At 44.7% G+C, this 16,010-nt stretch overlaps 1 protein-coding gene across 1 annotated transcript; it reads left to right on the plus strand.

Moving 5' to 3' along the window:
• The first annotated feature begins 1,424 nt into the window (after positions 1-1,424).
• Positions 1,425-9,752, plus strand: PPIL6 (peptidylprolyl isomerase (cyclophilin)-like 6). Its single transcript, XM_010194611.1, has 9 exons — positions 1,425-1,511; positions 1,942-2,037; positions 2,471-2,659; positions 3,589-3,651; positions 3,801-3,948; positions 5,296-5,352; positions 5,828-5,861; positions 8,257-8,385; positions 9,641-9,752. Exons 1-9 carry the CDS (start codon positions 1,425-1,427, stop codon positions 9,750-9,752), a joined length of 915 nt encoding a protein of 304 aa, XP_010192913.1.
• Positions 9,753-16,010: the final 6,258 nt, after the last annotated feature.

The raw sequence follows: 16,010 nt of genomic DNA on the forward strand, positions 1-16,010 counted from the left end.
TATCATAAAATGAAATTACAGCATCTTGTGCATGGGTCTTTCAGGCAAGGGAGCAGCTGTGGTAGCTAAACCTTCAGAATCTGATTGTCTTCATGGTCTTTGATGACGTGAGGATGGAGCTCTGCAAATCCAATATTGCTGCAAATCCCAACAAAAATAGTTACGCAAGTGCTGCCCTAATGAATTGCTGTCAGAAAATATCACTGAGCCACACACAGACCAGAGAAACTTCAGGGCTACATGGGGGAGCCCTTCTACAGCCTATGATTTCATTCTCAATCTGATTTTTTTACAGTCATGGATAGTTCAGAAGCATCTAACTGAGAGCCTATAGGTTTCTGGGTTCCAACTCCGTGGTTATGTACAAATGTTGTGCTTTATAAAGCCATTTGGATATACAATTGCAAAAAAAATAAAGTGCATGTTTTTAATAAGAAGATAAATTATTTTTATTGTATTTAACATAGGTTAGTTCTACAGAACATATTTTCCACATGAAAATCACAACAGTCTCATCTGCAATAGGATTTTGACGTGCTAATGTCCCTGCTTACTGCAGGAGGTTGGGCTGGATGATCTTTAAAGGTCCCTTCCAACCCAATACTTTCTATGATTCTATCCTAATGATTTATTTTTCCTGGAGGTGTGATGATTGTTCTGTTGCTCTGTGATCTCACAAAAAATTACACAAATTTTTGACATCATGATGTACAGTTCAGTCTTGCTGCTTCTAACAGCAGTGTCTCCTAAAATTCACCTTGTTGAGTGATGAAAAGTGACCTGGCCCAGCCGCGCTGACCGAAGCCCATGCTGAACCTACAGCTGTCCCACAAAACTGCTTTGTGCATGTTCTGCATTAGCCACAGGGACACAAAGTTTTGCTGTGGGAGCTGTAATGCCTCTGGAATGGCTGCATCTGTGCCCCATGCTGCTCTGTCCAGGCTGCTGACGGGAATTACATCCCGTCAGCACCCAGCAAATACAGCTGTGGGTAGGAGTTTCTGCATCAAAAGGCGATGCACACTTTACACAGGGTGTAATTAAGCTGTAAATCTCATTGCCATGGGATTTTGTGGGTGACGGATTTTTACATTTGTCTGAAAAGCAAAGAAATTCACATGAGAAAGAGCCACCAAGGGGAATTAAACACAGAGACTGGGAAATTCTTAAGCAGAGGCTTACTGGAGGCTGGGAGACTAATGGGGAAGCACAGCTGTCATGTTTGCTTATTCTTACCACTTACTGCTGGGCATCTGCTATGAGCCACAGCCAGCAATAAGGTAATGATCCCATACTGACAGCATCCGTCAGGGGCTCTGGAAAGAGCTGGCCTCAGTGTGGGGGTGTGTGTGTGTGTTGGTGTTCAGCGTTGCCATGGAGCCAGGCTCTGTTGACAGACTCGGACTCATGGTGGCTGGGGCACCATGGGCCTGGGGCAGGAGCCGGTGGTGGTGACGGTGGTGGGGCTGCTCCGGGACCCGGCTTTCCACGTGGCCAAGTGCACAGCAGAGGTAACTTTCAGCTTCAATCCCGGTGCCAAGTTGGGGGCAGCAGGGAGTGGTGTGGGCTGGAAGTAAATAAGCAGAGGAATGCCTGCACCCAGCAGTGGCTCTTAGGAAGAAACTACTCCAAGTCTGGGGTTTCTGCTCTTCTTTGCACAGCCCGGTGCAGGCATGGGCACTGAGGCTTTACAGGCTCGCTGCTTGGAGCAGGTTGTCTCCCTTGCAGTACCCTCACCTCCTTGTTCCTACACCTCCAAAAAAGTTTACAGCTGTGCAGTGCTGCACAAGATGTCGTGCACATCACAGCTCTGCCCATCTTGCTTGGCAGCTTATGACAAGTGGCTTAGGTTGTGGTTCATGAGGGAAATAAAAGCTATGATCAGATGGGGGGTATTAAGCTCCTTGTAAGCAAATTTTTTTCCTTATCTTGAAAATCTAGGCTCTGAAGCTTAAGTTTCCAACCAAGTTTGCAGATCCTGTAATACAGCCTTTAGTAGAATTTGCATGGCATGAATATTTACAGGAGAAAAAGAAGGTAACTCTCATTTCTTCGGGTTGTTTGGGATATGAGTTCCCCTCCTGAGGGCTGCAGCCTCTCCCAGCTCAGTGCCATCTACAGATTTTGGAAGTGAGCTTTCCCACCCCTGTTTATTTAATATCCTCAGAAACCCTCAAGCGGTCTGTTCAGTCTGAGCTGCCCTCAAAGCGACCCCCAGCTGACTCTTGTCACAATAATGACCCATAGCAGTGGGATCCAGACCTTTAGGGCACATAACTGTGTGCAGTATTAGCACACCTCACCAAAAGCTGCTGCCCAATCCCTTCCAGTTGGCATGATTTTTGATTTTAAAAATGGGAAAGGCATAAAAATACCACACACACCTTACCTGTAGTGGATTATTACCAATTACTTCTTCATTAAGTGTGTAATTAATCCCAGGAGGCTTTATTGTCCCTCTGAAATGCAGGAACTGAGAGGCGAAGTATGGGCGTACGCCTCCTCGGTGATGTGCTTCATTGATGGCCAGCTGCTGGGGGACGAAAAGAAACTGCTCAAGTGGTCTTACCATGAGTGGGACTACTGCGACTTCAAGCCTAAGGCACTTTACCAAGCGATTCCTGAGGATTTCTACAGCAAATACCTGAAAAACAGCCAGGTAGGTAGCACTGCTTCATGAGAAGAGTACGAGGTCTGCAGGTGGCTGGAGAGGTTGTCTGATGAAAGGGCAGACACCAGGAGGAGGAAGGAGAACAAGCACAGTAAAAGCAGTTCCTTGGTTTCTGTCCTGTGATGGCATGGCCAGAGCTGGGGCTGGAGTGGCCGACAGGGATCATCTCCTGCAAAGGACAAGGATGGCAGAGCCTTGGTGCCTCTCAGCAGCCAGGAAGGGGCAAACACTAGCCCAGAAGTGCAACATGTATTAACTGCTTCAGGGCTGAACAGGCTGACAAAAGCACATTGTCGACCATGCTGCGACCATGCCTGCTCCAAAATCCCACACTGCCCAACCCTTGGGTACCAAAATTCTCAGGTACCCTTATTCTTGGGTACCAAAAGCCCAAGCACCAAACTCCTCCTTTCCCAGCCAAGACTCCCTGAAATGCTATGATACTGTGAGGTGCTGACAGGGTATTGAGAGCAGAGAAAAATAAAATGTCATACAAAAATCAATACCACTGAGGATACAGCATCGATCGCTTGCAGATTTGAGTCTAGCTGGGAAGAGTGAGAAATGCCCATTTTGGCAAGGTGGCCAGCATTCTTGCAGATTCATTTATTCCTGCCTTTAGTGTATGGGCTGCAATAGGCACATAAATAAATGTAAGATGAAGTAGTGAGCCCTGCCCAGTCATTTGCTTTTAACACACTGCTGGGGTTATTTCTGCCCAGAATGAAGTGAAACATCCTCTCCTTTTTTGTTATTTAATTAAAATAGTAGGAATGCTGTTGTGCATTGACCATCCTGCAGACATTTTCTGAGACCATTCGCAGCGGACAGCTGGACCCTGGCCTGCATTAGGATGCGAGTGCAGCACCGAGAGCTGGCCTTTCCCTCACTATATTTGTTTTTTCTGCTTTAAACAGCATTTGTTTGTGTACCTGGAGATAGCCATTGAGGACCAGCCTGTCGGCAGGCTGCTCTTTGAGGTACGTTACAGAGGAGAAAAGCAAAAGTGAGGAACAAGCACACTCAGTGTGATGGTTTCACCTTCTGAAGGAGCGGGAACAGAAATCGGGCCCGTGGACATCAGCTAGGAATGTCACAGGTGTTCTTCTCTCTCACATTCGTTTTGCAGCTCTTTTCAGAGGCGTGTCCCAGGACCTGTGAGAATTTCCGCACCCTGTGCACTGGAGGAGCAAAGTCTCTCTGCGACGGCCGAGAGCTCACCTACAAAAACTCCCTTTTTCATCGCCTCGTGAAAAACGGGTGGATCCAAGGAGGAGGTGCGTTTCCAGGGGTCCTGAGGAAATCTGGGTTACAGCACAAGGTGGGGTGGGATGATCTGCATGAGTAACAGTCTTCATCCATGGAGGCATAACTGAACTCCAGGACAAAGATAATATCTTAATTTATATATATATGTATATAAAAAACAGAAAACATTTTCTCTTTTAGCCGTCTTACTTTCTAAATATAGGAAAAGTTTGCATAATTTGTTCTTTTGATTATGCAAGACCTCTTCCAAAGAATTAAGAAAATTAACTGAAAATATTAAAACTCTTTTCCATTAAGTTCTTTGGTAAGTAATTAGGAAACTAAGTGGCAACTTGAAAACACTAAGAATAGCCATAGGAAAACATATTACTTGGTTTTGGGAGAGATGAACTTGCGGAGGCATTTAGCCAAGTGTCAGAGCCCTTCCAAAGGTGCCGGTGAGTTGTTTGAACGCCAGCGCTACGCCTGGAGCGTGGCACCGAAGAGAAAGGCACCACGAATGATGGGGTCGTGTCACTTGCCCAACGTCCCCAGGGAAGTCAAGATAGATTGATGTATCAGAAGGCATTTCCTTTGTTACTCCCTTTTGGTCTATCCTACATCTTACCTACCTGTATTTCTTACCTGTGTTTGCCTTGCCTGCTCCAAGTGTGAGTGCTTAGATCCATTTTAAGTTTATATTTTGAAGATACTCTTCCTACTTTTCATGAATTACTATGCAGATATCTATGTAGTGCATAAAAGCAACCTAAAATTACAAGCTTGAGACTGTAGAGGACTAATCATAACCTGACTGGTATAAGATAATGTCTAAATAAAGTAACAAAATCAGACTTTTTTAAAACAAAAATTTAAAAAATAGACATATCAGGTTTCTTTAGTGCCTTATTAATCAGAAATCTGGTTCAATAGGAATTTCTCTCTTAACAAATCTCTTTTCTTAGACAAGTTAGTGGTATTAACTCACCATAATATCAGAGCTGCATTTTCATCCTTCCTTTTTCTAACCCTGCTCCCTCTCACAGACATCCTTCTCCAGGGTGCCCCTTCCTCCACTGGCCACTGCTCCCACAGGAGCTCTCCCAGCAGGCAATGCTGGACCTTCTCAGAGGGGCAGCAATTAAATGCACCATATGAAGTACTTCTCCATAAAAGAGACTGTTTCCTGGGATGGAAGCAGAGCTCGTCCCAAAGGTCTGATAAAATTTCAGTAGTAAAACAGAACGATGGATGCAGTTGTTCCCCCAGGCTGATGGGCAACCCAGGTCTCAGACATCGCTGAGCTGCTCACTGGCAACCCACAGTAATGCCTGTGATAACCTGGTCTCTGATGGTTACTCCTATCTACCCTGCAGACATCATAACTGGAAAAGGAGACAGAGGAGAGTCAATTTATGGCCCCACCTTTGAAGGTATGGTTCCTCAGCTATCTTACTGCACAAATGACAAATGACAAAATCAAGTTGCTTAACTGATCTTATTCACAGAATAATGTGAGAATTTCCTTTCATCTCCCTAAAGCAGGAGGGTTTGCTTTTCAGTCAGAATCATTATCTGGTTGCATTAGCACAAGCAGACTGCTTTAGCAAGGTCACTTCTTCATCTGTAACCTTGGCCCCCTCGTCTGATGTCCCCTGCCCAAGGCTCAGCTCCACCAGCACCTTCTCCCTGTCTAAATGAGGGCTGATGGTCACCCACCCCATGTACTTCAAACTGCGAATGCTCACCTGCGGGAGAGGACCTTAGAAAAGTCAACATGGATTAACTACAGATCTCCACATACCCGATACAACTTGTTTAAATGCATTTAAAGCAATGGAAGTAAGTTGGCTTTAACTTTAGATTTCCTGGACCTCAATCAGCTTTTCAGGCTTGGGCATACTGCAGGCATCGCTGCCAGCGGCTACGTGACTCTGCGGATGTAAGAGGAGTTACTTCTCAATCTCATATAAAACCATGAAAGTCACGAAATGACAAATGCGAGCTAAGTTTAACAAAAAAAATGTTCCCCCATGCTGGTATAAAGTAATCAAATGTAAAGAAATGAGAACATTATAACATGCAATATTTAAGAAAAACAACTCATATAATTGACATATATGTTTGAGATCTTCTGTTTAGATTAAATTCTACTCATAAGGACATTTTATGGCAGTTAAAGCACTTTTGAAACTGATTTACGTTCCCTTATATAAAAGCTTTCCCAGAGCCAATGGCGCAAATGAGGTGACATTTGAGCAGGCTGGGCAGCAGCCAGCACTGAGATCAGAAATGCCAAGTGTAGCTGAAAACTTTCTTTCCCAGACGCTGGGGAGCCTGCTTGCGAGGAAAAGCCACTTTCACCTCAGGGCCCTGGGATGGATGGAGCAAAATCGTTCATGAATCCTCTTTTCCAGCAATGCTACCCAACAGATTTGTGCCAGCGCACATCTCGCACCCTTTGCACTTTCTGTTTGGGTAGAAATAATCTACGAAGGAAAAGGAGTTTAAGCATGCGTAGGCACCTCTGCACACAGGAGATCTGTGGCCCCATGCACAAAGCCCCAGCCCAGTGTATGGTGTCTTGCTCACGGTTCCATCCTCCTCCTCCAGGCAAAGCTTGTGCGGTCCCTGTGCTACCCAGGAAAGAAGCTGCTGTGTCATGTGGGAAGGTGACAATGCATCAAAAACCACTGAAGTAATTTTAAGGTGGATTTAGTTCAGAATCTGTCAACCTTGAAAGTGTCCCTGGAAGAGTTTTATTACCCATATCACACATTCTCCATGTGTTGATGTATGAAAGGCTAGGATTGATAATTCTTCCCCTCCCCCTTTCTAATTAAAAGGTGCTTTTCATCCTTTAGAAAGGTGTTCACTTGGACATGCCTTTCTATTTTAAGCCTTAGATTGCTTTCCTAGTACTTTCTGCCAAACTGTTTTACACTAAGGGTAGAGGACAAATATCTTTGATATCTGAAGAGGGTGAGAGATGCCTCTGTCAGCTGGTAATGTTCTGGGAGATGCTGCACTTGGCATGTGTCTGGACACTGCAATGCCTGCTGAAATTAATGGGACGCAACTGCATTTTACTGTAATGAGCTGAAGGTACTGAGGTAATTATAGAGAATCACTCGTACTGAAGCACCGTGTCATGGGACAAAGCATCCTACTCCAAAATCAGTCTGCTGAAGTAATTTTGCAAACCGCCAAGGCAGCGATCAGGGAGTAACTGTTCAGTTAAAATTTAATTACCATTTTTATTAATCAGTTTCTGAGAAGGGCCTGAACAGGGTAAAAAACATTTTTTTAAAAATAAGATAACAATAAAATCTAAACATTTCTACAGTTCCCTTCAAGCTTGTTGAGAGCTCCATGGGGCTTTTGATGGCTCAGTGTGATCATGGAGGAGATGAGCGATGGAGGGGGCCAGGATCAGTGCACCCCCTGCTCGCCACCTCGTAGCTAGGCTCCCCTCCATGGAGAAGAAGGAATCAAGTCCTTGCCATCATCCCCCAAACCCAATGTCTTTTGTCTCCTTCCCCAGTCATCCCTCTTCAGAGCCATTCCTCCTCTCCCTCAGCTGGGACAGTGGATTCCCTTCACCTCCTCATGGCTCTCACTTGCGCTTGCCTTGCATTTCCCATCGCTTGCCTCCTCTCCTTGCCCTGGAACAAAGCTTCTGCTCTGGGAGCATCCTGGCCTCCTGAACTAAAAATCTGCTCTCTCTTTATTCAGCTTTGTCATTTTATTTGGATAAATAAGTGTCCTGCCCTCCTGCACAAGTTACTGAGCACCGGGAGCCATTGGACCTCCCACCGCAGCCAGGCATGCCCTGCCCTCACAGCCCTGTCTGTGCCCACAGAGATCTTGTCCTCTTCACGGCCAGCAGCACAAGAGGAGGCAGAGCAGAGGCTGTGCTTGGAGCAGCTGTTCTGCCTCCCACCTTCCCCATCCACACAGTGGGAATAATCCCAAGTAGCCATGGGGAAATGCCATGCTAAGTGCCCTGAGCTTCTCCAGTGAGAAGCATTACAGACTGACAACGCAGAGACAGAGGCATCGTTGCTGTGGCTTTAATACTGAGAAATACATAGAGTGCTTTTTTATGGATATTTTTTTCATTAGCTTCCTTACTGACTTAAGCACTACAGTACTGGCAAGCTCTTTCTAGGAAAGACATTGATTCAATTCAAGACATTTGGGGAGAAAAGGAGAAGGGAAAGGGAGAGTGGGGGAGGAGGAAAGGGGAGCTTGTGGGAGCTAGCAAAGGGGAGCTGCACAGTGAGTACTAGTAAAGGGGGCATCACAACTGCCTTTCATCCTCCAACTCTTTAAAGCTTCGCCATCCGTCACAAGGGAAGAGGGGTCCTCGGGATGGCCAACAAGGGCCGCCACAGCAACGGCTCTCAGTTCTACATCACCCTCCAGCCAGCTCCTTACCTGGACAAAAAATACGTAGCTTTTGGGTAGGTACACACAAGCTTGCCACCGCTGCACTGTGCGGGAGGTCATCCTGGCCCCACTAGACTTTGCTGCCTGGGAGAAAGTGTCCATGAAACCCCTGCAGCAGCTGCAATGCAGATGCCTCTGGCCAGTGAGTGGATGGATAAGCCAGATTTGAAGTACCTAATGACACTTTCTCTGCCCAGGCCTGGCTTGATTAAGCTGGAAAACCCTATGGCAAAACTGCCAGGGCTGCTCCAGGATGAAAGCTACAAATGGGTGCCTGCACAGCTTGATGTCAGCCAAAGGTGGACCCTGATGGACAGGGGGATGCTGAGCAAAGCCTCCAGGCTCTGCTCTGCTCGTATGAACTGAAAGGAATAATCTTAGTGAATGCATGCCGCGAGTTTCTTCTCAGTAGGTTGAGGTATAGAGCTGGCCCTGTTGAGACTTTTAGATTTTCAAGGATGTAATAAAGAAGATTATTGCCTGGAGCAGCTTGTTTAAGAAAACAAAATACATATGTATTACCACAGAGTGAGAAATTCACAATGCAGTTTCCATGTAACCACATAATGGAGAAAGACAGCATTTTTAAAGGAACCAGAAAGCATAACTGTCTAACCTACAAAGAACCAACTAAAAGCGATTGCTGGCTGGATATATTTATAACCAGCGGCCTTCACCTGAAGTTTTTGCCTTGCCACCAGCTCTGTGTAATCTGAAAGGTGCGGGATCCATGATCTTACAGCCAAGCCCTATGAAACCTGAGTGAGAGTTTAATCCTGAGGGAGCAGAAACCAGCCACAGCGTATGATGAGGACAGCTAGGCACCTCCCAGCCCTGCTCTGCTCAGTCCTTCAGATGTACCTGCTTGGGCAAGGCCTGCCTGCAATGTCCTCCACACCTGGTACCACTGTGGGGGATGGGGTGGGATACAGTACGAAGCTTTTGGAGCACTGCTGGCATTCATCACCATGCTGGTGCCTGCAGGAGGCACAGCTCATGCTCCTGCAGTGTGGGAGCAAGACAGGCTGCAACTGGATTGATTTCAGGATTCAGATTGGCGCTGTGAGGGAAGGAAATGAAAGGTATTTCTTAGGGAGTCACTTTTGAGAGTGTGTCTCTTGACTTTTCTCCTCAAAAGTAATGGCCATTTGTAGCTGGGGCATGTGGTACAATGCTTATTTATTTAAATAAATGTAGCTGCATAAAGCCAGAGTATTTTCACTTCTCCTAAAATGGATGGATCATATGTGCACTTTCTCCCTTCTGTAGGCAACTGATCGAGGGCACAGAGGTGCTCCAGAGGCTGGAAGCTGTACCTACATGTAACGAAAGGCCTACGGTAGCCTGCAAGATTATTGGCTGTGGGACCTTTGAGCCATGATCGCCAACTGGTTTTCCTGCCTGCTGTAATGTTGAGCACTATTTCACACTCAACATTTTACAGGCCTTGATGGCTTTCATTTAAGGCAAAAATAAAAGCACTTCTTGCACATGTGAATGGTTGGGAAATGTTCTTTTGGCTTTAAAAAAATGTTTCTGAGCTGTTTAAAAGCACTTTTACAGGTGTACAGAAAAAGACTCATGAATATATCTCAGTGCCAGTCTACCGTTTATGGAAAATGGTGTTAATATGATTATATAGTGACAAGCAGATATGATAAAATGCACATATGGCTAAAGCACAGGTGGACAGATGGATACATACCTATATGGATAAAGCTAACTATTCCTGGCTAAATTCTGCCTCTACCTCAGCCTCCACAGCACAGAGCGTTGCCCTGCCTGGTTTGCGCCATATAGCTCAGATACCAGGCGTAGTCTGTATGTGCTAACTCAGACATCTTGGAGAAATGGAGGAAAATATATGTTTACAGCACTGTGGCCTCTCTGAATGCCATACATTTGATCCTGCACTGACTAATGTAAACTAAAAGTAACGCCCTTGAAACCAGGTTGGGCTGCATCTGTCTAAAACCAGGAAATGCTAGAGTAGGCATAAGCTTTAAGTAATTGGTGGATTTATTTTAGTTATTTTTGGTGGATGGTCTCAAATAACAAATATGTGGCTATGTGGATGCAAATACATAATACACAATGATTACTAGTGTCAGTGATTCCTTACATACAAGATTTCTCTGAGGTACAGTGCAGAGCTTGGGCATGGATGGCTTCAGCAGAGGATGGCAGGCAAGCGCTAAAAGAAGAGAAGATGTGTGGAAGACCAAAATGAAGCCTGGAAAGAGAGGCAGTAGCCAAGTGCATTGAAAGATTAAAGGCAAGAGCATTCATTCGTCGGGCTTGGGTGCAGAGACAAGGCTAAACCAGCATCACTGTGCCAGGGCTACAGGAGCACCATCAGCATACAGAGCGCTCACCTCTATTTCCAGCACTGCCAAGAGCGCCGTGCCGTGCAGAGTGACCTTTGCTCCTTGGCTTACCCTATGAGCTACTAAACCCCCCAGCACAGCGCTAGTGTAAGATGGGAAAGCCTGAATTAGGGAAGCATTAGGAGAGACATAATTCTGTCCTAGCTTAAGCCCACGAATTTCATTAAAAGTAACAATCGTAAGTTTATTTCCTAAATGGCAGTGAATTTAACAAATCAGCAAATGTTTCATGGAATGCCGGAAGAGGACACAGACCTACAGTGATCGCCACATGCTCCGAGTGAGTAAAGATATTGTCCTAATTTTAGCATGTGTATTCAGGTTTTTCTTTACTTATGGAACATAGCAAAAAGATTCTTTAACATAAAATACCTTTATAGGTAGCTAGCTAAGGAGTTTTTAATACATTTTATCTTTCTATTTTCTAAAGTATTCTGCAATCTATAGAGAGACTACTATATAGGAACTAAGTCTTCTGTAGGAACATTTCAAATCAATTGAACTTCCTAGAGAGTAATTATTTTCACTTCATAGTTCTGGGTCAAAGGTGAAAATACATTGTTGTATTTTCTTCATAAAATTGCACATTTGCTGACAAATTACTTTTCATGATAGAGACTATTGCTATGAAAGGATGTGGCTTCCACACTCAGTATTTGGACAGAGGTTAGCAGCTCTTACTTCTTGCAAAGATTTTAAATTCAAAGAATAATAGAATGGTTTTGGTTGGAAGGGACCTTTAGAAGTCATCTACTCCAATCCCCCTGCAGTGAGCAGGGACATCTTCAACTGGATCAGGTTGCTCAGAGCCCCGTCCAACCTGACCTTGTATTTTTCCGGTTGTATTCAAATGTTTAAAGATAAAAGTCAGAAAAGTAATTTTAGTTCTGCAGCTTATAGAGGACAATGATAAAAGACTGATTAATTAATTGATTTTTTATTTGCTGTTGGCTTGGTTGCCCATGGCAGGTCTGCTCTGTAGCATGGCTGCACCCTGGTGTCCCATGTCCCCATGAGGGACCGAGCCAGAGCACAGTGTGTGTTTTGAGTCCAAATGACTTGATTTGAGCAGCAGTCAGAGCACAGAAACTCATGCTCTGCCAGTGGGCAGTGTTCAAGATCCTTCAGGGCAGGCAAACAAATGACTGATAATGTCAAGTATCAGAAAGCTGCTCCCATGCCAAAAGTCACAGACCTGGTAACAAGTATGAAGGCTGGATATACGATATACGGGGTGTCATACGCTTGAGATCTAGGAGAGCCACACAGGGTGACTGGGCAGGGGACAACTGGTTGAAGTTACGCCACATGGAAAACGTTATAACAAGAAGAGGAGCGTACAACCAGGAAATGTTTTGAATTTCAGGCATAATGATCCTCCAGGCAAGCCACAATTACTGCGTTTGCATTGGTCACGACAGAACACTCTGCCAGCAGAAATGTGGTAAAATCTTTCATCCAGTATTAAGTAGGTCACCGAAAAGAAAGAGAGTGTCTTTCAAGCCTGCTTCCCCAGTGCCTCCAAGTTGGATATGTTTAAGGAACCCAAGGTGATGAACAATGAAACAGGAAAAGAAGAATCATCTTAAACTCAATCCAAAATGATGTTTTGTGCCGTATTTTCTATTGTAACCTACATCTCTGATCAAGTCACTAGGAATGCATTGCCCCTTCTGAAAGAGACAGACCACTGAAGTGGTGTGCACAACATCCAGAGGACTTGCAAGTCATAGAGTCTCCAAAAGGCTGGGAAATTCAGGGGCGGTCTGCAGACAGGGAAGTGAAGAGTTCCATTGCCAGCTGCTGGTTTTGGAGAAGTTCCCTTCCCCAGCAACAAGATACAAAAACTCCCTTCTATAAAGAGCAGATGGCAGCAACCTACATCCTAAGAAAACTATTATCCTACTGGATTACAGTGTTTTATTTATGGGTCAGTGCTGTAGGAAAATCTGGTGTCTCCCAAGTTTTGCTTTATTAGAGTTTTGTGCTGAGCTGCTTATTCCAGCAAAACACTCTCTTGGAAACGGCTCTAAATATTGCTTGGTTCTAGAACAGGTTCTAGATCACCTTCTAGATTGGGATCCAGGTCGCTGGTTGGTTCCAGAGTGTAGCTTTCTTGTTGGTTCAGGGCTGCTTGCTGGTTCAGGACCATGGTCTAACTCTAGCTTTCTCATTGGTTCAGGACTGCTGTTTTTGTTTGGACTGCTCCTTGGTTCTGGAGGAGGTTCTACTTTGCTTTATGGTTCTGGCTCAGTTGTGCCCGTACCTCAGATGCTGTGAGGGGAGAAGCACTGGTCCAGGCCATCAGGACACAGCAAGAGCCAGAAGCTGGGTCAGTGATCCCCAAGGGCAGGCCCAGGCAGGGCTGTGACACCCCTGGGGTTGCAGCTCAGGTGGGGGCCAGATGAAAGAGCCTCAGCCTAAAAGCATCTCCTGAAGAAAAGTGGGGGAGCCCCCACTGAGATTTCCTCTCTTTAAAAGCCTCAGGCGGGCCAAGGCATCTTTTCTCAGCCAGCCAGCCTTGAGCACACAGTTAAACTGCTAGGAGCAGGGGCCATGCTCCAGCCCTGAGCCAGCCAGAGCTGTATCACGCCATCACTGACAGAAAAATGCATGTTACAGATACAGTAAATGGATGTACTGTTGCAGGAGGACCCTGTCTAAGCATTAGCCTTGTTTTTCTTTGGTTACCTCAGCCAGCCTGACTTTGTTCTGTGGTTGGTCCCAGCTGCACAGGTGAAATGTTTATTCCCTCTGCCCCATCTTGCCTCTACCTGCTGCCTGCCATTCTTCTTCTCAAGACACCTCTCTTGGGCTTGCCTCAGGCTAAAAGCCTGTATCACTACCTCCAAAAGAGCTAAGAAAAATCTTCTAGTGTTATTACATCCTCACTACCACTCTGCATACATGTTTTTACCTGTTTTTCATTCATTTCCACCATTCCAAACTGCAGCACACTTCTCAAGAATCTCTTCAAAAGCCCCGTTATCACACCTTGCCCAGCACCAATTGATACAATGCGATCTGCTGCAAATCCTGGGCATTTACTGCATTTAAAATGTGCTTCCCTAAAATGGGCATCTGCAGACCTTAGGTTTTACCCATTTTTGCCAAGGACTTTACATACATTTCCAGTAATAGAGTGCTTGGAATTCCTTATAGATTCAAAACAGAGGTAAATGCCTTACTAACCACTAAGTATATAACAGCGCCATGAAAAATGAGTGCAGTGATGAATGTGATATTTTAAATCCAACAACAACAACCCAGACTGCTGTGATCCTGCTGACTGTATGCTACAACAAAGTCCTGAGATGCTGACTTTAAGAAAAAACAGACAAACCACATTTATCATTCAGTTGGATTGCCACCAGCCCCCAGGAATACATGATAGACATGTTTTCACTTGCTTGGGGAGAGAAGCTGTAGCTGTAATTCTTGCTCTGCCAGTAATCTTAGTTCTGTTTTATTACGTACTTCATTTTCTCCCAGTTTTTCCATGTATAAATATACACACTGATTAGAGTCTTGTCTGTTATCAGTCACATTTAACATACGTCCTATTTGTTCTTCTCAAAAGGAGATATTTTTAGCATGCATTCCTCATGAAATGCAGACTGCAGCAACCATGACACTTCACGTGTCCAGTGTATCAGCTGAATTGTCACTGCATTCCTCATAAAACACCATTATAATCGCTGGAGATATATTTAATACCCACAAGAATTGGAAAAAGGAAAACCTGAGTTCAAATAATGCCAGGCACCTAGAGAGATCAGCAGAGATCTTGTGAATCAAGCCCTGATCTCAGTAGGAGACTCTTGGTCCTTGTCCCAGAAGACATAAAAATCTCTGCAGGCATGGCCAGGAGGGATGAGTGGAAGCCACAGGAAACTCCCATATTCAACACTCACTGCAGTTTCAGACAGGTTGCCATATATATGTATGCTGCTCCTCAATTTATTTTACATGCTGCTTAAGCAAAGTGAGAACAGAAGCACAGTATTTTAATAATGAATGTGAAAATTATTTGTTCTCATTAAAAAGCCAGCAACTTTAACCATACCAACACTCCAGTAAAAAGTACATGCAGAATGAAAGTTAACTAAAGTGAGCGTGTGACTCCAGTCATCACGTTTCAGCAACAAATTCAGATGTCACAGACATTTATATCCAACAAAACATGTTTGGTCATTTCACAGCTGCTACAAGGTTCCTGTTCATATCACAAAACTGATTTGCTCTGCTGTTCTCTTTGCAGCCCTTTTTTTATACTTTCACTTTAAGAATCCTTAGCAGGAAGGCAAAGCACTAGCCATCCTGTCCACTGGCAGAAGCACCACGATGTATGATGGTACAGAAGCTTGTCAGAATGCTCTGTACCCAAATTATGTGTTACCTACAGTCATGATAGCTAGCTTGCCTTAAAGTTTCTGATATTGTATTGGGCTCTTGGCAATAAAACGCCTTCAGGAAAGAAAATAAAATGGAAGATTAAGCTAGAGATTTATTTGGCAGTTTCTGCTTTACTGTCCAAGTCCAGCTCACACTTAGATGAAACAGGGGAGAATTTTCCTGATTATAACTCTTCTCTTTCATCTGTCCTTTCATTCTTATGATGCCTTTCTCAAATCAGCACCGTACTAAAATTTGCTTTATAGCTGTAAGTTGGCTTTCATTGATTGCAAGCAGGCATGAATGTTTGTCTTAGTTTCCCAACATTTGCTTTTGTTGGCATTGCACAAAATTCTGAGGCAGATTTACATAAAATTTTATTTGCAGAGTCCACTGTTGATCATATACATTGACTCAAGTTGCCCTGGGGAAAAGCAAAGGATAGAAACAAGGAAAAATATAGGTAGACCAAGCTGGGGGGGTGGGTCTCCTCCCTGATGGGGTCCCCAAACCTCCTTCCCCAGGTGCTCTCTACAGCACAGCCAGAGGTGAGAATGAAGATGAAGGCTGCAATTTGTACTCCACATACTCCAGACATTTCATGACGGACTCCCGGTGCGTTGGTCCCACCTGCGATGGCACAAGCCGACTGGAGTGCAGTTGGACAATATGCAATCATGTGAGATAATTACTCATATTTATTTAAACTATGTACTATTTGCTAATTTTTTTTTAGGGTAGAAAAGGGTTAGGGAGGAAGAGGTGAAAATCGCCCTGAGAGAGAAATAGACGGCAAAAAAACTGCACTGGAATTGGCAGAGGCGCAAGAGCTGGTGCCTGAGGTCCCATGAGGGCAG

Source organism: Mesitornis unicolor, unplaced genomic scaffold (genome assembly GCF_000695765.1).
Source record: "Mesitornis unicolor isolate BGI_N332 unplaced genomic scaffold, ASM69576v1 scaffold51161, whole genome shotgun sequence".
In the NCBI taxonomy this organism is placed as follows: Eukaryota; Metazoa; Chordata; class Aves; order Mesitornithiformes; family Mesitornithidae; genus Mesitornis; species Mesitornis unicolor.

What these genes read in the sequence shown, in the direction of transcription:
- PPIL6 (XM_010194611.1), top strand. Translation starts at nt 1,425, where the DNA reads ATGGGCCTGGGGCAGGAGCCGGTGGTGGTGACGGTGGTGGGGCTGCTC. An exon ending in TCGGCAGGCTGCTCTTTGAG is followed by an intron (nt 3,652 to 3,800) that starts GTACGTTACAGA and finishes TTCGTTTTGCAG; the next exon opens with CTCTTTTCAGAGGCGTGTCC. An exon ending in GGCTACGTGACTCTGCGGAT is followed by an intron (nt 5,862 to 8,256) that starts GTAAGAGGAGTT and finishes AACTCTTTAAAG; the next exon opens with CTTCGCCATCCGTCACAAGG.